The following is a 23,952-nucleotide window of genomic DNA, read 5'->3' on the forward strand; positions in this document are numbered from 1 at the left end:
CTCTCCACGTCTGCCTGTCTGTGAATAGCTAAAAGACCATATCTCTTTATTGCTCAAAAAGATAAACACAAATTGCAAACGTGGCTCCCATGGAGATTGAGCAGACAGAGTGGTACCTAATGGCTGCTGGTGCCCACACTTCAGCCAGGGCAATGTAACCCTCTACCAGGGCTTGGAGAGTCATTCATTTCAACACCCTTCCCAGGCCCACCTGTCTGCCTGGGCAGATAGTGCAGGCAGGCTTGGCAAGTCCAGTGTCATCAAGCAAGAAAAGACCTGGACGCAGAGCTGAGGGTAGTGGGTAAGTCTGTCTGCTCAGAGTACAGTCCCTGAGAAGCAGGGTACAGGATGTTACCTGACCTCAACACTAATGCTAGTCTCTGGTCTGCTCTACCACCACCGTCACAGTCTGCTCCACCACCACTTGTCCAGGGCCACTAGACAAGCCACTTGACTTCTCCATTTCTCAGAATCATTTCTAAATTATGAGCCAAGTTAATCTAGATTGGGGACCAGGGAAATAGAGCAAAAGCTGCCTGTGCTCAAGAGATGGAGGCTGGGGTCTGAATGAGCTGAAATGAGTCCTAGCTTTTCATCTATCTCTTCCTGTATCTTAAATGTGAAACAAGCAGATAAAAGAGGCAGGTAGAAAGGAAGGTGAAGTGACCAGAGATTGACTGGTACCATCCATATGTGAGACTGCAGCTGGGGGAAATATAATTGCTTCATGAAGCTTTATCATTGTAAACAGGCAAGGATGGCCATAGATGGCTTGGTGTGCAGCATGAACTGTGGCTCAGGAAGCTACTTACCTGTTCCCTCATAGGTCCTCTTCAACCCACCTCCACCAACCTATCTCCATTCATTCTTTTCCAGATTATAACTTACAGCCTTGCACATACCACCTCTCATGATTCTAGGAACTTGCAAGTTTCTTCTCTCTATCCAGAATGCTCAGATAATTTCCTACTAATCCCTAGTACCAAATCAAACATTCTGTTTCTGAGATGGTTCCCCTAACTTGCTTAGGTCATTAGTCACAATCTCATTTATGATTCAACACAATATATTCTCAACTCCGTTAAAGTCCTTGTCAAAGTGTGCTAGCAACATTCTAATACTTGTCCATCATTTGAATTGTCCATCATTCAAATACAAGTCTAGAAGCTCCTTGATGGTAAGGATGATATCACATTCACCTGTGTTTCCTCAGTGCCCAGTATATATAGATTTTAAGTAAATGTTGATTGGGTAAAAGTATAAGTAAGCGAATGAATAAATGAATGAATGAGAAAAGCAGGAATTGCTATAGAACTAGAAGTCAGGAACTATGCCTCCTAGCTTTTATTAACCAAAAATATTAATTTTAGTATTTTTAATATGAACATATTTTTCAACGTACACACAGTGAGTTTTTGGCATAGAGTTCTGTAAGTTTGAATAGATATATAGACTTATGTAACCACCACCACAATCAGGTTACAGAACAATGATATCATCCTAAAAAATATTTCATGCAGCTTTTCATGTCAAATACTTTCCCCACTCTGGAAACCACCAGTAAATTCTCTATCTATATAGTTTGTCTTTCCCATAAGATCACATAAATGGAATAATACAGCATGTAACCTTTTGAGATTAGCTTATTTCACTCAACATAACACCTTTAAAATTCATGTGTTGTTTCAAATGTGAGTAATACTGAGTAGTATCCTATTTTGTAGATGTGCCACAGCTTAATACATTCACTCATTCAAAGATATTTGTTTCCAGTTTTTGGTGATTATTAATAAATCTCTACAGACATTTGTGTACAGGTTTTAATATGAATATAAACTTTTCATTTTTCTAGGCTAAACATATAGCAGAAGTGGGATTGCTGGGTTATAAGATGTGTATAACTTTATAACAAACTACCAAAATATGTTTTCAGAGTAGCTGTACCATTTTGCATTCCCATCAGCAATGTATGAGAGTTCTATTGCTTTACTTGTGTGCCAGCACTTGATATTGTCATTTTTGTTTATTTTGGTGATAACAATAGATATATAGTGATATATCACTATGGTTTTAATTTGCATTTCCCTAATGTCTAATAATGTTGAGCACTGTTTCATGTGTTTATTTGTAATCTTTATATTTTCTTTGCTAAATGATCTGTTCAAACTTTTTTTTAATGAGCTGTTTTTTATTGTTATGTTTTAAGCATTCTTTATATGTTCTGGCCACAAGTCCTTTGTTGGATATTGATTTGCATGTATTTTCTCCCAGTGTTTTAACAGTATCTTTTGAATAGCAAAAGTTGTAAATTTTGATGAAGCTTAATTTATCAATTATTTATTTTATCAATTTTGCTGTTAGTGTAATTTTAAAAAACTCTGTCCATCCCAAGGTCATAAAAATTTTCCCCTATGTTTTCTTCTAAAAGTTTTATAATTCTATGTTTTATATTTAGATCTATGATCTATTTGGAGTTACATTTTTATAAGCTGTGAATCATTGTATAAGTTGTGAATCATAGGTTGAAGTTAATTTTCCCCCAGATGACTGCCCAATTGATCCAACACCATTGATTGAAAATAATATCCTTTCTACACCGAAGGTGTTATATCCTGCAACCTTGCTCAACTCACATATTAGTTCTAGGAGATTTTCTTATGGATACCTTGGGATTTTCTACATAGGCAATCATGTCAATGAGAATAACAAGTTTTATTTTGTTCTTTGCAATCTATATGAATTGTATTTCATTTTTCTTGCTTTATTGCACTGCCTAGGACTTTCAGCATAATGTTGAATAAAAGCGTTAAGAGTAAATATTCCTGCCATTTTACTGCTCTTCGGGGAGAAAGCATTCAGTATCTCATCATCAAGATGACATTAATTTTAGGTCTTTTGTAGATGTCCTTTATCAGAAGTTTCCTTCCCACTAGTCCATTGGGAGGTTTATCTTCTAACTTGCTTTTTTGTTTGTTTGTTTATTTGTTTGTTTTTTCCTATCACCAATTAGCTATGTGAATCTGGGCAAATTTGAGTTAAACTACCATGTCAGGAAAAACAGTAAATAAAACATTTTTGTATTGTTGATGATGCTCAAATGATGGTAGAGATGTGAGAGTGTGTGAATGCACAAGTGTGAGGCAGCACTCACTACATACCACAAAAGGCATTATGCATTTTGTTAGGGTATGTAAATAAAACATGCCCAGATTAAGGCAGTTTTGCTATGTGCACTTTCTAAATAAAGTTGAGTTAGGACAATTTACTAGATTGAAAAAACATTACTTTAGCTATTAAAAATTGATTTTAAAAACCCTAGAATTCCAGTGGAGGATTTATAATGAAAAAATAAAATAAAATAAAAAACCTAGAAGATGGAACAGAACTAATATATTCTATACTTTAACCTAAGTACAGCACATGACATTTATCCCTGTTATATTTCTGCCTGCCTTTATTCAATTATTGAATTCTGGCAATAGGCCAGAAGCTGTTCTATGTGTTTTGCATTTGTAATCTCATAAAATTTCACGGAAGTCCTGCACCATAGGCCTCATTCCAATCTGGACCAGAATTCTTGAACTTTCATAAAATAAATTTTAGCTTAATGTAAGAAACTACATTTTTTTTAAAGAAGCTGTCCAGCATCAGAAAATAATGTGTCTTAAGCCTGAGCTCACGAAGCCTGAGAATGTACTGTCAGAGGTTTGGGAGAAGGGATTCCTACACCAGGTCAGAACTCAGACCATCCTCCAACTCTGAAATACTATGACCATGACAGATCACAAGTATGGCTTAAACAGGTTGACTTAGGAGGCAAATCCCACGCAAGAGTTGTCCTGAAAACTGGCCTGTGGGTCATTTTCTGAGACTAGCTATTTGCTGTCCTCCTCCTGTCCTTCTACGCTCCCTGAAACCCCTACATCTCATTCTTCTCCCAGTTTCTTTCTCAGCCATAAGAATCGGATAATATAATTTTGAATCCAGGCTCTACCACCCTTATGATCAGTAATTTAAGTGTGTGACAGTATCTTCTTAAATTCCCAATAGCTCTTCAGTTAAAAAATACATTAAAAAGAGTGTAGGTCATCCCTGGCTGTCTCACCGATTTACATCTATTTAAGGATCAAATGAGATGAAAAGGAAGGAAGGAGGAAAGGAGGGAGGAAGGGAAGGAAGGAGGGAAGGAAGGAGGGAGGGAGGGAGGAATGAAGGAAGGAAGGAAGCAAGGAAGGAAGGAAGGAGAGAGGGAGGGAGGGAAGGAAGGAGGGAAGGAAGGAAGGAGGGATGAAGGAAGGAGGAAGGGAAGGGAAGGGAAGGGGTAAGGAAAGGAAGGAGGGAAGGAGGGAGGGAGGGAAACAGGGAGGGAGGGCAGGAGGGAGGGAGGAGTACAGAGTGGCAGAAATATAGTAACGAATTCTGATTACCTTCTAACTCTTTTAAAAATAAAAATAAATCATATAAAACATATTCCCCCAAATGCATGTTTCTGGTATGCATCTATGGTTGGCCTCCAACAGTAGATTTCTCCTGCAGAAAGCACATGCAGTTTTACTTAACAAACTCTGAACGATACCACAATGCCAACAGCCAGGTCAAAACGGAATCGCCTTCCATTTATACAACATTTTTGAGTTTCTCTAATATTCATCTTCTATTTGATTAACCTACAATCCTGGGAGGTGCTCCGGGCAAGGATGAGTATTCTCAGGTCACAGAGGAAGTTACAGCCCAGAGAGGTTAAGGAGTTTTTCCTTGTCTCAAGGCTAGAGGGTAACAGAGCCGAGGACCCCAACTCACAGGCAGGTGCTTGTTCTGCTGCACTTCTGCCTCACCACTATTAGATTATTTGGCTCTGTTCTCTCTCAATCTAAGATATGCTAATTATATTTTTATATATTTTTGTTTAAGCTGATTTTATTTTTCCTGGATGGAGAAGAGCCCTCTAAGTATAAACAACTCTGAGAAGAATAAAATGCTTAAATTGTTACAAAATGATGCTTTTTCAGTCCAATTTTGTGTAAGAAGTACACAGCTGCACAAGGTACATAGTGGGTCATGTGTTTAAAATCTTGCAATTTCACTGATAGAAGAGTCCCTTGTTTGTAGGGACAGTATAGAACTTGCTCATCACTTTCTCCCTCTCTAGGGCTTAAAATTATGTCTGACACTTAGCAGTCCATCCCTAAATATCTCGAATGGATGAATAAACAGTTTTGCAAATAATGCCCCATTACATTTTTTGGTAAGGTTGCCTATATAAAGCGTTCATACTTTGAAGCAGGCAGCCCCTGCAATTCGTCATGTGAATGTAAAATACCATGATGAGTTATGGACATTCCTCTTCAGATTACTCTGAAGATGCCAAAGAAATTACAAACAGGAGCCTCAAAATTCATCGCATTAACTCATATCCCCAGAAAATTCATTCCCAAGAGTTTGTTTCAATGAAAAGTCTCCCTTAGGAAAGGACTTCTCACCCTTACTCTGGGAAGTAAGGATGGATATGGCTGTAATGCAGCTCAGAGCTTTTCATCTTCCCAAGATATTAAAATGCAAACTGGGGGAGAACAGAGACCTGCAGGCAGATCTCCCTGGGCCTAGCCTGGCTGTAACAGAACTCACATCCATCCGTGGTCCGCACCTCCATGTGCACCAGGTCTGCCTCCTTATCCAATCCGGACACCGACCTGAGAAAGGAAGGGAGAGACAGAAGCTCAGTGGCAACACCAATAGCAGACGGCAAAGTGGGACGCACTCAGGGCCAAATGCTACTCAGAAATCCACTTTCTCAAAGAGGACCATCCTGCAGTATGGAAACCAGCAGAATGTGGCCACTGGCAGTCCCCACAATGTGGCTGCTCCTAGGAACTGTCACCTGTAAGGGTCACAAGACGTGAGTACTGAATGGTCAAGGAGTCAACGATTCAAAGAAAATGGAGAAGAATACAGAGTGCATAGTCATGCTGGTCTACACCTTGCTCCTGGCCTTCTCCATCTTTCACCTTCCCAGAAGTTCTCCCTTCCCCAGTGTCTTCCATCTATCTCCTCTGTTTTAACTTTCTTGACTCCTTCCACCACTTCCTCCTCTTCTGCCCTCCCACTTTACCTGCCTGTTCTACCCAATGGGGAAGACAGTATTGCCTCAGTTTGGGCTGTTTGCTTCAAGATACTCCTTCCTTCCTGAGTTTAATCCTAGGTATCCTTCCTTATTCCTGCTTTGAAAATAACAGGAGTTTGGCAATAGACATTCAAAATCTGGACTGACAAAGACAAAATTCTCCTGGTGAGCAAGGCATAAAACCTTAAAGTTCTCTCTGGCCAACACCTAGAAGATGGAGGCCTGAGAATCCCTACAAATAATCCTCGTGGACCTCCAACCTTCCACACATAAAGCCCAGTCAGCTGTCTCCTAAATTAGAGACCTAGGCCAGAGTAAGGCCCAGAAAGTCCACTGAAAAGAGCTGACACACACGTTAAAAACTCATTTACTAAAGATCACACAATCCACTCCCTCTGGCAAGCTCTTACTTATAGTCTAATGACTCCGAGTTTATACGCTATTCTAAGATTTGTATTCTGGTTTTCCAGTCTTCAGTAGGGAAGCAGCAGCAAGTTAGAAAAGGAAAGTAGAATTGAAAATGGTGAGAACCAAGAGCTGATACTCGGATAGCAAGAGAAATGGAAAACTTATGAAAAACAGACCTAAGAACTCAAAACCCAATCTTCCATGCCACAAATCCCTACACTTGTCAATAGCCCTGGGGGCATTACTGTAACACAGCACAGTTCAGTGCTGACATCTATGTCGCAGGGCTGAAGGCACAGAAGAAAAGAAACAGGGGCTGATGGCATCCAGGATACTCTGTTTAAGAAATTAAGGCTACAAGTGGTATGTTTTAGAAAAATAAAATGATTTTTATTGGTTAAAATAAAATTATTACTTCGGCTGCAAGTGGTATGTTTTAGAAAAACTAAAATGATTTTTATTGGTTAAAATAAAATTATTACTTCTTGAAAGGTCGAAATTTAGTTATCTGAAAGTTCATTTATGTAAAATACTTCTTTCCCCAAAGAGGCTGAATAAATGAGGCTTTACTCTAATGGGTTATTTTTCCCAATGATCATTGACATTCTATCGTTTCCTTTTTCTTTACCTCATTTGATCCTAACAGCAAACCCCTAAGGTAAGGAAAGCAGGCATCATTAGTCATATTTGACTGAAGGAGAAATTCAGGCACAGAAAAAAATGGATGTCTGCCTAAGGCCACACAGGGACTAGGCCAAAATTAGAAAGACTTCCTGACTTCCAGCAGGAAGAGCTCCAACGTCCTTATCCACTCATCTCCCTGCCCCTCTCCTTCCCTGGTGAACTCTCATTCCTCTTTCCAAGCTCACTGGGCCTTGCCCCTCCAGCAGTCCTTCCTTCCCTAGTATCACTGCAGAGCCCTTTCCCTGCTCCCAAAGCATCCTTATCCCAGTGGTTCTCAGACTTTACTGCTAATGACAGCCCTGGGAGGTAACTCTGAAATATACAGATGCCTGTGTCTTCTTCACCAGATCAATGAAATAAAAACTTTTACAGATGGGACAAAGGCATCAGTATTTTTTAAAGGTCGCAGGTGATTTCCATGTGCAGCCATGTTTGAGGACCACTGCTTTGCACGGCACAATCAAATCATGTATGCAATTGCTAATTCATTTCTGTGTCTTCTCTATTTGGATATAAATTTTAAAGTAGGATCCTGTCTTATTTATTTTTGAACCATTGGGACCTATGTGTGTAGTACATATTAGGTGATACTGAAGTGTTTACTGAATTAATAAACAACCTGATCTACCTGTGATAATGCCAAAATTTCAATGTAAAACACTTGAGGACAGACACGCAGAGGACTGAGGGCACCACAAGGGACTCTATGGATACTTTATTTGGTCTGAAGCCACCCTGTTTCTTTCTTTTTTTTTTTTTTTTCAGAAGAGAAATGTCTCATTTTATTAACCCAATGTATCCCAAACGTATCTGAGCACTGTAATATTTTTTAAATTTTTACTTTAAGTTCTGAGATACATGTGCAGAATGTGCAGGTTTGTTACGTAGGTATACCTGACTTCAAACTATACTACAAGGCTACAGTAACCAAACAACATGCTACTGGTACCAAAACAGATATATAGACCAATGGAACAGAAAAGAGACCTCAGAAATAACACCACACATCTACAACCATCTGATCTTCAACAAACCTGACAAAAACAAGCAATGGGGAAAGAATTCCCTATTTAATAAATGGTGCTGGGAAAACAGGCGAGCCTGTAACATGCAGAAAACAGAAACTGAACCCCTTCCTTACACCTTATACAAAAATTAACTCAAGATGGATTAAAGACTTAAACATAAAACCTAAAACCATAAAAACCCTAGAAGAAAGTCTAGGCAATACTATTCAGGACATAGGCATGGGCAAAGGCTTCATGACTAAAACACCAAAAGCAATTGCAACAAAAGCCCAAATTGACAAATGGGATCTAATTAACCTAAAGAGCTTCTACGCAGCAGAAGAAACTATCATCAGAGTGAACAGGCAACCTACAGGAGAGAAATTCTGCAATCTATCCATCTGACAAAGGTCTAATATCAAGAATCTACAAGCAACTCCATTTCTTTATGTCATGCTGGTATTCTCAGGATTAGAAGTTTCTCAGTTGTTATTCTTCCATTCTCTCCCTATGGTCACTGGCAGAGTAGCATTCAGAGAATTGGCACCATACTGATGAAGCCTGATTGTGGTCAATAAATGCTATGCTCTATTAACAAAGAAAGAAAAGTCGCTGCCTCCTGGGAGCTTAAAATAAGGCAACCAAACCAATAAAACACGCAAAGAAACTCTTCCCTTATCAGGAAGGCTTACTTCCTTCCATCTAGTTAAAATCTCACACATCTTTCAAGGTTGAAAGCAAGAATCAAGTCCTCCTGGAAGCCTTCCCTGGTCATGCCAGCTCACACTAATCTCTCTCCTTCACACTTCTAGAGAACCCAGAATGTAGATCACACATCCTCCAGCACTTGCATTATTAAGTTGTTCTCTTGAGTTGCTCTTGGCTCACTAGAGTGGACACCTGTGGTTTGGGTCTGCTCAGTACCCTTTCCTGTCATCCTTTATGGAGCTGTCTACCTGACCCCAGCTATGTGCTTTTGGCCAGGCTGGTCAATCACAGCAGCCCATCCCTCTGAAGCCCTGGAATGTCACATGATCCAGTAGGGTCATGAGACATCTTGGCTATGGTGATCAGGTGATCATAACTTAGAAGACATCCTCAAGATTTCTCTTACTGAAGCTGTTAGGAAAGAATTGTCTCTCAAATCTTGTCACCAGGAGAAATATTCCTTGCCTGATAGGAGTATCAAGTCTATAAAAATGATGTACATATACAGAGAGATAAAAAAATTGACAATGTGACAGAGAAATAGAGAAAGAGGTGGTAATATGAAGACAATAGACAAAAGACAGAGAGAAACAGAAACAAACAGAGATAGAGAAAGAAACAGAGAGAGACAGGGACAGTTCATGCACATGTGTGCAGCTTCACATACATTCACCACCCTCCCCCCCAACCCCCACACACATATATCTAGACAATCAGAGAGTCAGAGGTTCACACAAACAGGGAAATGCACTAAGAGACAGATAGACCACTAGACACAGCTAAAGGTCCTTAAATCTGAATCCATTTCTTAGTTCCATCTCAGGTTTGCAGTTTCTTGATACATACAAGCCCATAGGGTGCCTTTGTTTGTGAAGGTGTGTGTATATTTATTTGCTTAAGCTATCAATTACAAATAGAATGATTTTTATAAATATATGCAACTCACCAGACAGTAAACTTCCTAAGGCCAGAGACCCTAATTATCTTTCTTCAATATTTCTCCTGAGCTCCAGCACTATTCAGGATTAGGCTCCCCTTTGGATGAAATGATACAGGTAAGAGATTTGTACTTCAAAACTGCTCTGTCCCTAGGTCCACAGGGGAGGAAATTAAGCTGCTCAGCTGGCCAGAGGTATAGTAAAATAACTTGGATGCTGAGGGTAAGAACATTCTTCACCACAATCTGAGCTGTGGCCTGAGGCCCTCCTCCAGCCCACAGAGGGAAGCCACCACCCACCTTCTGCCATGTTGATGGCGTTAGCCTAGGGCTTTTCAACGTTGGCACTGTTGATATTTTGGGCTGGATAATTCTCTGTTGTGGAAGATGTCCTACTCATTGCAGAATATTTAGCAGCATCCCTGGCCTCTACCAGATGCAGTAACACTCCCACACAGTTGTGGCAACCAAAAATGTCTCTAGGGACTGCTAAATATCACCTGGTGGGGATGGGTGGCAGAATCACACCCAGTTAAGAAGCACTGCCTTGGCCGGGCGCGGTGGCTCATGCCTGTAATCCCAGCCCTTTGGGAGGCCGAGGCAGGCGGATCACGAGGTCAGGAGATCGAGACCATCCTGGCTAACATGGTGAAACCCTGTCTCTATTTAAAAAATACAAAAACAGCCAGGCATGGTGGCGGGTGCCTGTAGTCCCAGCTACTCGGGAGGCTGAGGCAGGAGAATGGCATGAACCCGGGAGGCGGAGCTTGTAGTGAGCCGAGATGGTGCCACTGCACTTCAGCCTGGGCAACAGAGTGAGACTCCGTCTCAAAGAAAAAAAAAAAGAAGAAGAAGCACTGCCTTAGCTGGACACGCTTAATTGCTGCTTGCACTCGGCGCCTCCCCTGGTAACAAGGCAGCACAAGTAGGCATTCAAGAACTGCACTTCCTCACCTAACACAAACTGCTGAGAAGCCCATGAACTTATTGTTATTTAGAGCCATAAAAACTCACCAGGAAACTATCTGACATTCATTGGGTGTAAGCAATCAGATCCCTCGTCTTAAAGTCCCAAGTCTCCACTTCTAGAAACTCAGTGCAAGGAAAGTACACACAAATACACCAAGCAAAGAAATACATGATGCAAACATTCAGAGTTTTCTTCTTTAAGGAAAAGTGGAAATCATAAGGGATAAACTTGCGGAAATGTTTGGGAAAGTATATATAATAATGGTGATAAATGCTAATGGGTATTGAGACCATTCCTGTGTCAGACATTGTGTTCGGTATTTACAAGCATTATATTCATTAATCCTCAAAATGAACTTTTAAGGAAGGTATCATTTATCTAATTTTCCTCTTCAGTAAAATGAGAATATCACATAATAACAATTCATTGATATTGAGAGTATACTATGTGTTAGCCATATTTAAAATATAAATGTTGATTTCATTTAATCCTCGCATCAACTCTGTGAGTTAGGAATGATTTTTTCTCTACTTAAAAAGGCACAATTAGTCATTAAGAGCTTAAACAACTTGCCCAAAGACATGTAGCCATGAAGCAACAAAACTCAGACTCAAACCAGGCAGGTGGCTTTGAGCCATAAGCTTAACTTCTGTAAGCTGCCTCTCCTAGCTGGTGAGAAGAATGGGATTTGTGCCCATCCATCTCTCCTAGAGTAAGAATCATAAACATCGTGCCTCATTGCCTCCCTTTCTCCAACATGTAAGTCCCTTTAAAGCAGTATTTAGGAAATACAAATGCATTCTGTATACATTTTCAATATTGCAGAAAATTTTGGTTCTAGACTACATGAACTGGGAGTCACTCATATTGAAGATAATTGGTAAGAAGGAAAAGTTGAGAATAGAAAAAGGAGATTGAGCCAATGGTAGAGGAGTAGTGACTGAAGATTTTTGCAAAGAAACCTTAAGAAGGATTAAACGTGGCTGAAGAAAAGAAAACTTGGGGCTTGGGCTTCACTTTTTTGAGGTCTGTGATGATAGAATGAGGTGAGGCATGTGTAAGAGGGGCCGTGACATTGCCACAGGTATTAGGGAGGGTAGGAGAGTCATGCCTGCTCAGATATGCCAAGCAGGTTAATAATTGCCCCTGGCACCTCTTCCCTCTCAAGCATCCAAGTTCCTTCACATTCCTAGGACCAAATTTAGGCCAGGATAGACCAGAAGGCCATGAGCAGTATTCAGTGCAGAACTAGCCTCAGGACACATAAAGCTCCCTGTGCTTAATGTCTGCAAAAGAGTAAAGATGAATTTTCAAGCATCCTATTAAAATTGCCCGAAAAAAAAAAAAAAAAAAAAAAAACTCCTAGAAAGTTTCTAGAAAGCATCAGATAGTAAAGATAAATTGTTTCAGTATATATTATTATTGCTAATGTAAACAAATAATCAATAATGCCTTTATTTCAGTATGCTGTATTCCTACTTTTAATTAAATGACTATAAATTTTGTAGGACAAAATAAAGATGTGAAGATCAGGTATGAATTTATGAAAATCCTATGAACATTTAAAAAGTTCACAGGCTGGGCGTGGTGGCTCACACCTGTAATCCCAGCACTTTGGGAGCACTTTGGGAGGCGGGCAGATCATGAGGTCAGGAGTTTGAGACCAGCCTGACCAACACGGTGAAACCCTGTCTCTACTAAAAATACAAAATTAGCCAGGCATGGTGGCATGCACATGTAATCCCAGCTACTCGGGAGGCTGAGGCAGGAGAATCACTTGAACCTGGGAGGCAGGGGTTGCAGTGAGCCAAGATCACACCATTGCACTCCAGCCTGGGTGACAGGGTGAGACTCTGTCTAAAAATAAATAAATAATTAAAAAAAATTACTCAATCATGAATTCTACCACAGGGATTTTCTGAAGACTAACATTCATGCCTGGGGGAAAACTAATGTTTTCCAGTAGATTTTTCCAGTCTTACTAAGAAGGGAACTAGGATCAGGCCCTCTGTGTAAACTCTTCATCACATGTATGCAAATAATGATTTTTAGTTTCCACATCTATAAAATGGAAGTTCATAATACCTACTTCATAGAGTTAGAATAATTAAAATGAGCTAAGTAGTAATCCCTGAGAACAGTGTCTGACACATAGAATGCAGTCTTGCCGGGCGCGGTGGCTCACTCCTGTAATCCCAGCACTTTGGGAGGCCGAGGCGGGCGGATCACAAGGTCAAGAGATCGAGACCATCCTGGCTAACACAGTGAAACCCCATCTCTACTAAAAATACAAAAAATTAGCCGGGCGAGATGGCGGGCGCCTGTAGTCCCAGCTACTCGGGAGGCTGAGGCAGGAGAATGGCATGAACCCCGGGGGGCAGAGACTGCAGTGAGCCGAGATCACGCCACTGCACTCCAACCGGGGCGACAGCGAGACTCTGTCTCAAAAAAAAAAGAAAAAAAAAATGCAGTCTTTACATTTTAGCTATGACAATATTATTTTCTATTTGAAGGACAGGATAAACTAATATACTTTCCTGCCTGTCTTCTTTCCCCAACTCCCCCACTGATACTTCTACATTTGTTAAATAACTAGTAATGGTAGTGTTTTTCAAGGCACTAGATATAAGAAGTCCCTGCTACTAAGAAGTTCAGTTTAGACATCTTCTCCCTCTCTAGATTGAGTGTACATCACAAATCCTCGGAGCCAACTCTTCACAAGGCTCCTGTAACAATCTGGTCTCCTCCCCAGTGGAGAAATCTTTGTACTGGGTTGCAATTACCTTTATTCCCCCCTATTAGACACAATGCTTGACCTCACAGGCTTTTACTGGATAGTGTATCAATTGATCCTATTATAGCACTTGGCACATGGTAGATCATCAGTAAATATTTGTTGAATGAATGGTTATAACACTTTCATTCTGTTAGATAAAATTCATAAGCATGGTGTTTGCATCTCAAAGACAAACCATCTTATGGCCAAAAGAGATCTCACTTTCCTACCTGTGTCCCATGTCATGTTTATCTTGTAGATTGTTCGCCTTCCTGAGGGTATTGTCATTAATTGGATAACAATTAATGAGCTCAATAACAGCATAAGAATCATCTGAAAATCTCCATAATTGGGAGCCCTTCTAAGTTCTGACCAAAGACCAAGAAAGGACGCAGGGAACAAAAGGAAATAGGAAGCCACAGCCAAAACTCCAGGGAAGAAATGCAATCAGCTCCTAGAACCACACACTCACAGGTGCTACTAATAGAAGTGCCAGAAAAGGTCAAGTGGCTTCAAACTTATTTTTAGCAACTTAACCCTTTGTGCAAACAGTCTCCAAATCCTACCATATAAAATAGGTCAGACAGGAACTTCTTGGGAACCACAACCGCTCACCCAGCCATGACAGTCCTCAAGAGAGCTGGATGCTACAACCTTAGAAACATCACAATCCTGTCCAACCCCATTCATGTCATAGACCAGAAACCAACTCTTTGCAAAGACACAGCTAGAGCTTGTGTCAGTGGCCCTAGAATCCAACTTGGAACATTAGTACCAGCCTCTTCATAACACACTTAGCTCTTGGTCTTGGAAGGGAGTGGCAGGACCAAGATCCTTTGTGTTTTTCTTCTTTGTGAGTATTATTTCCAGGGCAAAAACTTTCCCAGGAATTAAAAACACTGAATATTGGGGTATGCATGAGGGAAATATTGAGGGTAAAATACTGATAAGGTCAAAGTATGAATGCTTTATAAACTGATTAGCTAGATTTTAAATTTAAAAATGATAATTTTATTAATATTATTTTAACTGACAGATCATAGTTGTATACATTTATGGGGTACAATGTGAAGTTTTGATATATTGTATGTATATGATGTAGAATGATTAAGTCAAGTTAATTAACATATCCATTACCTCATTTATTTATCATTTTTTTTGAGGTAAATAAATTTGAAATATACTTTATAATTTTGAAATATACAATACACCATTTATTGACTAGGGAGTCCTTTTCCCATTGCTTGTTTTTGTCAGCTTTGTTGGAGATCAGATAGTTGTAGATGTGTGGCCTTATTTCCATGCTCTCTATTCTGTTTCATTGGTCTATGTCTGTTTTTGTACCAGTACCATGCTGTTTTGGTGCTGGGATAACTGGCTAGCCAAATGCAGAAGATTGAAACTGGAACCCTTCCTTATACCATATACAAAAATCAACTCAAGATGGATTAAAGACTTAAATGTAAAACCCAAAACTATAAAAAAAAAAAAATCCTGGAAGACAACCTAGGAAATATAATTCTGGACATAGGAACTGGAAGATTTCACAATGAAGACGCCAAAAGCAATTGCAACAAAAGCAGAAAATGACAAATGGAATATAATTAAACTAAAGAGCTTCTGCAGAGCAAAAGATCTATCAATAGAATAAACAGACAACCTACAGAATGGAGAAAATATTTGCAAACTATGCATCTGACAAAAGTCCAGCATCTATAAGGAACTTAAATTTACAAGAAAAAAAAAACATTAAAAAGTGAGCAAAAGACATGAACGTACTTTTCAAAAGAAGATACATATGTGGCCACCAAGCATATGAAAAACAGCTCAACATCACTGATCATTAGAGAAATGCAAATCAGAACCACTGTGAGATACCATCTCATGCCAGTCAGAATGATGATTATTAAAAAGTCAAAAAATAACAGATGCTGGTGAGATTGAGGTGAAAAAAGAATACCTATGCACTGTTGGTATGAGTGTAAATTAGTTCAGCTGTTGCGGGAAGTAGTGTGGTGATTCCTGAAAGAGCTAGAAACAGAACTACCTTTTGACCCAGTAATCCAATTTGTGAGTATATACCCAAAGGAATATAAATCATTCTCTCATAAAGACACATGCACGTGAATGCTCATTGCAGCACTATTCACAATAGCAAAGATATGGAATCAACCTAAATGCTCATCAATGGAATACTGGATAAAGAAAATATGGTACATAAACACCATGGTACACCATGCAGCCATAAAAAAGAATAAGATCAGGTCTTTGCAAGAACATAGATGGAGCTAGAGGCCATTCTTCTTAGCAAACTAACGCAAGAACAGAAAAACAAATGCCACATGTTCTCACTTCTAAGTGGGAGCTAAATGACACAAAGAGGGGAATAACAAATACTGGGGCCTACCAGAGGGTGGAGAGTGGGAGGAAGGAGAGGAGCAGAAAATATAACTACAGGGTACTAGGCTTAGTATTTGAGTGACAAATTAATCTGTACATTAAACCCCCATGACATGAGTTTACCTATAAAACAACCCTGCACGTGTACCCCTGAATCAAACATAAAAGTTTAAAAAAATAAAGGCACACTGAGACCAATTAAAAAAGAAATATACATTACTATTGACTATCATCACCCTGCTGTATCTCAAGCTATTTCTCCAATTCACATCACGAACTTTCTCCTCCTTTATGTCTTTGTTCAAGCTGCCTTTCCACCTGAAATACTCATTCTAGTCCACTCTACATATTCCCTGCTTATGGCCCAGCTCAATATTTAGCTTCTATGAAAGCTCATGACCAGGGCTGAATATTAGAATCACTTCAGGAACTTTCCAAAAATATTAAATACCAATGCATAGGCCCTACTTCCAGAAATTCTGGAGTAATTGGTCTGAAGCAATAGTCCTCTCATTCTGATTCTGATTGTAGCAGCTAGCATCAGAATCTTCTGGTGGGCTTGTTGGAACACCGATGCTGGGCTCCCCCCTCAGAGTTTCTGATTCTGGAGGTCTAGGTGGGGCCCAAGAATTTTAAGAAATACATAGATGACATGATGATGATGGTCAAGATTCACACTTGGAGAATCACTAACCAGGAGTCAAGTCCAAGAATCAACAGCTTTTAGATGCTCTTGGGTGATAGGAATGTGAAGTCAGAGCTGAGAATCATTTATTAGAGCCCAAGATAAAATCTCAGACTGTAACAGGTCACTAATGCAGCTCAGAGCATAAATTCCAGAGCCAGACCCAGGGTTAGAGTCTTGGCTCCATCACTCACTCACTGGGGGATTCTAGGCAATTTGCTTAACTTTTCTATGCTTCAAAATTTTTTCATCGGCATAATGGGGAGGTAATAATGGCACCCTTGTCATTGTTTTTATGAGAACTAATTGATTAAATGTATGTAAAACATTTGGAAGAAAGGCACATGTTAACACTTAGCAGTATGTAACACTTAGTATGATAGTGCTCAAAATATCGTAAGTGCAACTAATATTTATAGAACGCCTTTAACGTACCAAGAATTTTCCTATTAATTTAGATATATTATCTCAATCTTTAAACAAACTTTGAGATAGTAATATAATCTTTTTTTTTTCTTTTTTTTTCAGATGAGGAAATGGAGATTTTGAAATTTCCAGTTGTGTAACTATTGACACAGAGTGAGAAAGAGAGATGGAACCTGGATTCAAGCACAGTCTATCTCACTCCACCTTCAGTGATTTGTACAACTGATTTTTATCTCCTTGATTTCATTCTTCTTAAAGACAGGCTCTAGATCTGACTAAATTGCATTTTCTTCTAGTGCCTAGCACCGTGCCTCCCTGTGCATTTCTTAAATATCTGTTAAGTAGATGAATAAATACATGAATGGGAACAATAACCCCAGCAGTATGTTTAGGATAAATGTTGAAAAGAGTCCCATAATATGGTGAAACAGATTTCATTCATTTAATTAATCTCCAGGCAATTAACTGAATAAAGTCTTCATTTTATATTATTATGCTGCTATTTTCACCATTTATCCTCAAAGCAGTATTGGAGCTGTCAAACACAGTCATCTGTGATTTGCTTGACAAATGTGATCGTCCTGTGAAAACGCTGGGGCAGCAAGAACTCAGGGATCTCATCCAGCTCAAATGAACACGGCTCCTCTCGTGGGCACTTTGGAAGCTTTCCTCCCAAATTATAAATATTCCCCCTGCCTCTGTCAACTGCTCCCTAGCCCCAGATTCACAGATTTTTAGGTGCAGACACTGACACCCATGTCTGTACTATGAGGTCCTGCCTCTTGTCAACAGCTGAGTAGATCAGGCTACACCCACACAACAAGCTGCATCAAAGAAATTCTTTTCCCAGACGTTGGGATTGGTTTATGAGGCCATAACATGAGACTTGGAGCAATTAGTCTTGGATATCTTAAGCTGGTCTTCCAGATAGAAGAGAGAAGCAGAGACAAGAGACAAAAAGAGAACACTCTATGAGGTCCTAGGATAGGGTTCTTCCTAAAGTCTAACTATATGTATTTATTACTTGGATCCTAATACCACCCCTGTGTGTGTGTGTTTGTGCGTGTGTGTGTGTGTGTGTGTGTGTGTGTGTGTGTGTGTTTAATTAAGTCAGTTTCGTGCAACCAGAGAGTCATTACCGATACACCCCCTAGGAAGTTGCTCAGAATATGCACGACCTTAATGAAACCTGGATAGCAATTGCCCCTTCATCCTTCTGGTTTCCCCAGCAAATTAAAAAGTTCCCTGACTAGATTAGTGTTCTTCAAACCATAGGGTTGGGACTTAGCGGGTCATTAAATACACTTAGTGAATCACAACACAAATAATGTTTCATAAAATAGAAGAGACTGGAATAGAAAATATTAGAGTGCATCTCATCTGGTAGACTAAGTACTTTTCATGTAACTTTTGCTTAAGTTATAAAAACACATAAGTTTATATTGGGTCACAAATATGACACAATTCCTACTAGGAAAGAAGGAAGGGAGGAAAACTATATGGTCAAATTTAATCTGATATCTTTATACATTCTATATGGCTGGAACCAAATGCAGCAGCCACATGAAATATTTTCAGAGCACAGCATATGCATGTCAAGAGGCCAATCCCCATGGGTAGAGAAATTCAACTTGACTAAAGAATCTCAGTGAACTGTAGCCATCACCATGTCATATGCTGGCAGTAGCCATTTTAAATGGAGATTTGGTCCCTGGGATTTTATGACTGTGTTAAAGTAGTGAAAATCCACGAAAATTTACCTAAAGACAGCCAAACAACTGCTCTACTAGGAATAGGACAAACAGTCCCTTGGCAAATACTTACTGAATACCTACTGTGTGGAAGCACTCTGGGAACTGTTACACAGCCTACCATATGGCCCATTTGTTTACAGCATATAGGTGAGTTACAGCCTAGCATAGCTCCAATGAACAGTTCCACAAAGGGTTGGGGCTTCAAAAGTGGGTATAAAAGAGAGGAACATCTACATGAGGCACAAATCATCTTGCTGGCCCACCAGTTGGCCCTGTGTCTCCTAAAGCAAGTACTTCCCGAGGGCTGCCTGTGCACCTAGCATGGAGTCCAGTGATGATGTGAAGGTCAGGAGGCCAGGGCGGATGGTGGGGTTGGTAAAGTGGAGAGTATGCAATTTGAGAGAGAAACAGGTTTATAAAGGCATAGAGACGACTTAAAGGAAAACAGTTAGGAATGAACAAAAATCTCACCGCCCTGCAATTCTCAATTTCAAGCTTAGGATAACAGAGTACTTGTGGAGATTTCACTTACACACTGGGCATCATTTCTAACTCACATGTATTTTTAGACAGAAGTTTGTCTCTTCTACAGTCCAGTGGTTCAGAGAGGGGCTTTGGTATCATAGGTCCTAGATTCTAATCTCAACTCTACATTTATTAATTGTGTTACCTTGGGCAAGTTATAGTTTAACCTCTCTGAACCTTCAAATTGATATAACAATCAAAAATCTTCCTGATTTGGTCTTGGAAATGATGAAATGAAATGATGCATGCACACATTAATGAACATGTACACCAGGTTCCAAGCACTTTATGGAACATACAGAGACACACAGGCACACATGTGCACACACACTCATTTCCACACTTCCTGATTATGTAGAAAGTGACAAATAAAAACTTGTGTTGGAACGTAATAGAAAAAGCACTGGACTGGGATAAAGACCTTGATTCTGACCACAGTCACACTGACCAGCTGTGTAGTTTTGACTAAGTTACTGATCTCTTTGGGTACAGTCTCTTCCTCTGCAAATTGAAGAGGTTGTTGGGGCTGGGAGCTTTAAGGAGACTAGGGATCCCTTCCTTCTGTGGTCTCTGGTGTTCAGTGCCTCCACAGCTCAGGAGGAAGGGGACATTATGATTTTCCCCTCTGCACTGACAGCTGTTACACTTTTGATTGTTAGAAAGCCTCCTGTTCTGCTCCACCCGTTCTCGTCCGCTTCTTTATAGGGAAACTAATGAAGTGAGTGTATTAAAAGGAAAAGGAACTTCCTGCTGATGAGGTCCCCAAGGTGTCACTCCCCATCAGCAAGGACCACACCCATTAGGAGAGGGCTTCTGTGAACATCTCTGTGCTGCCAGAACCCCCCTGCACCTACCCCTAAGCAGGGACCAGAGGATGGAACAGGTAGGGCACGGGCAGATGAAGGAGCTGCTGGGATCGATGCATGGGAGCTCCCAGTACTTGGTATTTCACAGAGCATGTTCACATTATCTAATGTTAATAGCCTTCATCTTAGGAGGTAGACATCATTGCTCCCATTCCATAGATGAGCAAACTCAGAAAGCTGAGTCACTTAAGATCCTAAGCCAGGTGAAGGCAGAGCTGGGACTCACCCTGGGCTCTGCTGACTGAGTTAGTGCTCTCCTTTCAGTAATGCCGGCTTTCCATGCTACCTCTCAGATGAGCCACCATGCCACATGTAATTAGATGCAAGATTATGTGGTACTGACTGGAAGTGCTGGAGGAATTCAGGGAGTTAATTATAAAAAGGCAAAGGGCATTAAGGAGACAGCTTGGGAGGATGGGAGGATGTTTTGTGGAAGTTCTAGAGAAGAAAGAAAAAGGAACCAGGTGTATTTATAGGCTAATAATGTGCAGAAGGGGGAAAAATGTGCTGCCTCGGGCAATTTTCATCAAGTTAATGGATGTTGCCAATTACTGTGGTAACATTTTTAATTGTATCTCAGCTCTGAAGAGAATAAAATCAGAATTTCCTAGTCTTCGCCTTGGGACTGCTAGGGGCATGCATTTTGGTACATGATATCGGCGTAGACAGACCTGACCAGAGTCTACACTGACAGCCCACTTCCTGGGAAAGCCTTACTTACAGCTATCCCAGACTCACACTGAGGTTGGAATCAATGGTAGAAAATGGGCATCTGCTTTACGGGTTCATAGTATAAGTGGGAAGACAACAGGGAAGAGGTTGTAACCATATAGGGACCCCCAGGAAGAAGACAATAACCATAGTAGCCCCAAGGGTAATGTAGTGATAGCTTGAGATTTGTGCACTATCTTATGAGAGATGCGTTCCTGCGATAACATAATGCTCTGTATGTGTTATCTCACTGAATTCATGATTTGAATAGTGCCTGCCTCCCCTCTAGACTACACGTTTCTTGAAGGGAGGAATCTTGGCTGTTGTGCCCACCACGATAACTTCACCTCCTAGCACAAAACTGGCACTCAATTATATTGTTGAACAAATTATCGAAACTCCGACAAGGAATGTACTATGTTTGTCTGCATTTTATCAATGAGAGACTAGAGACTCAGATGAGCTAAGGGACTTGTCTAAGTCACCGCAGCTGATAAATGACAGCTCCCAATTCAAACACAGCTCACACGGACTTGGCTCCACAGCACATCTGGTGATGCACCGTGCAGACTTGTCTGGACAAGACAAAAAGAGAGGAAAGAAAATGCCTGGCACGTATGAATGAGCTACTCTGTGGCAGGCACCTTATTTCTTTATATCATTTAATGTTAAGAAGTAACCTATAAAGTATGTATTTCCCACAAGTTGAAAATGTGAAAAATGAGGTCCTTACTGAAGGAAAGTTTAAGTGATTTTCCCAAGATTCCTCTGGCAGCAGAGAAAAAGTGGGAGGATTGAAATGATTCCACAGCCTAACCTCAGGAGACTTCCCTTTACTTCATGGCTTCTTGGAGAGTTACACACACACAGATCAAACTGCATCCTGAAATTACAAAACACTGAGGGAAAGAAAATAAACGTCTATGGACCTTTATTTTCAAACAAATCCTTTAGGGACCACCTGGGAACAAACTGTGACACGAGTAATTCTTTTCTGATGCCACACCCCCACCCAGTCCGAGGTACCAGCTCCCCTGGCAGAACTCTTCCCTCTGATCTCTACATCCAGTGGCTCCATGCTTCTCACCCCCATGCCTCCCATGCTCATGCCTCCGCTCCCTGCCCCAGAACTGAAGATAGTTCCCCACTTAGGCCTGCCCTTGCTGCCTAACATTCTGTGCTCTAAAATCAACTACCAGTAGCCTCATGGAAAGGCCCAAGCCCACAGCCAAAAACAGCCCAAGGAAAGAAATGGAATAAATGAAAAGATCTTCAGCAACAAGCAAGGGCATCTTGGGTGGGGCTGCAGAGCACACCAGCATTAACCAGTTAGACCCTCTACGTGTATACCAGACTGAACACCCTGTGTCCAGCGTCATTCTCTAAGCAGGAGAAACATAGGTGAAATAACCTCTTTGCCTAGGCCTGGAAGGGGTCACAATCTAAGTGAACATAGGTATCCAAATCCCCCCAAGATCTCCGCATCTGGAACCTGCACATAGAGCTCATGTCACAAGCCCAGTCTTCCTGGTTTAGAAAGCTAAACCTGGCTGATCTGAACAACAGCCAGCTCCAATTAATCATCACTGGTCCTTTCCTGTCTCTTCCTCAGTGTCACCTTGTTCAGTGCATTTTATTATGAGGTAGTAACACCATATAGTAGGGTAAAGTATAGGGTAATAGCCTATACTTTAAATATAGGCTTACACACAAGGCTATTTAATCTACCATGTCACCACCAAAAAAAAAAGTCTACACAGAAAGAATTGGGTTTAAATCCTGGCCCCACTACCCTATAGCTATATGACCTTGACATGCTTCCAACATCTCTGGGCCTCAGAATCCTTGTCTCTGAAGAGGGAATAACAGCAATATTTACCTCACAGGATTATGGTGAAAGTTAAACCAGATAATACTGTGACACCCTTAGCATAGGCTTAGGAGTACTCACTATGTGCCTGCCATCAGTGTTTGTGGTCTTCCCAAGGGATCATCAGTCCTTGATCCCAATTATTGTCACGTATCCTCAACCCCATTTTGCCTGCATAAACCCTGCTGTAGACACATCATCTGGCTACGGGGAGAAACAGGCAAATATTGCCAGATCCTGTTTACATACAAGGCTATTTAATCTACCTCCTCACCACCAAAAAAAAAAAAAAAAAAAAAAAGTGAGAGAGAGAAAGAAAGAAAAGGTTTCCTCCTAAGCCCCAGCACATTCCAGTGGCAATATGTGAAAAAGTCTAGGCCCTGGAAAACAGTGCAAAATGAGCATGCATAGCACATGCATAGCCCTGGCACAGAGCAGTTAACATCCTGTGAGATACTGCTCACACTCGTATCCATCAGCCTGGGAAGGGCTGCTCAGGGGAAGATCAAGAAGTCACACCCTCTGGGACAATTAAAATTAAAATGAACCTGACACTCTGGAATTCTCTCTTTGGAGTCATTCTGCCTAGTCTGGGGCTGGGGCAAGATCACTTAATAGGCCCTTTTTCATCTTTAATTTCTCTGATTCAGAAAGTTTACAAGATCAATTGCTGAAAGGGCTAATGTGAGAAGATGAGGCAGCAAGTTGCTCAGGGCCCAGAGTCAGCTAACTCCTTAGCTTCTAACTAGAGCCCACAGGGACCCACTTATATAAAGCCCGAGAGCTCACCACCTCCCATCCCAAACTCTCTCTAAATAAAGAATTTGAATTGCAACCCAGCAAGAATAGCATATCAACCTCCAGCCAGCCAGCACTTCCCAGGAATCTCAGTAATATCCTGCTTAAAATGCTGATACTTTTGCCCAAAGTAGGGCTAATGAATTCAGAGGCTGCTCTTCTCAGTCTTTACACCAAGAGACCCAGGAACCTTGCATCTTCAAGAGCTATCTGAAGTGATGCAACATGAAAATAAAGCCAATGAGTTTTCAAGCTGCATTAGTTTAAATCTCATTTCTATGTCTTTCTACCTGTGTGACTTTGGAA

The 23,952-nt window shown here is 40.6% G+C and overlaps 1 protein-coding gene across 1 annotated transcript in view; it reads right to left on the reverse strand.

The window, feature by feature from the left end:
• SORCS3 (sortilin related VPS10 domain containing receptor 3) overlaps positions 1-23,952 on the reverse strand; it is a 630,771-nt gene that overhangs the window by 174,789 nt on the left and 432,030 nt on the right. The window contains exon 6 of the mRNA XM_032178305.2: positions 5,626-5,690. Within this exon, the coding sequence (XP_032034196.1) occupies positions 5,626-5,690 (65 nt within the window). The remainder of the gene's footprint in view (positions 1-5,625; positions 5,691-23,952) is intronic.

The sequence above is a fragment of the Hylobates moloch genome, unplaced genomic scaffold (assembly GCF_009828535.3).
Source record: "Hylobates moloch isolate HMO894 unplaced genomic scaffold, HMol_V3 SCAFFOLD_3, whole genome shotgun sequence".
NCBI classification, from domain to species: domain Eukaryota; kingdom Metazoa; phylum Chordata; class Mammalia; order Primates; family Hylobatidae; genus Hylobates; species Hylobates moloch.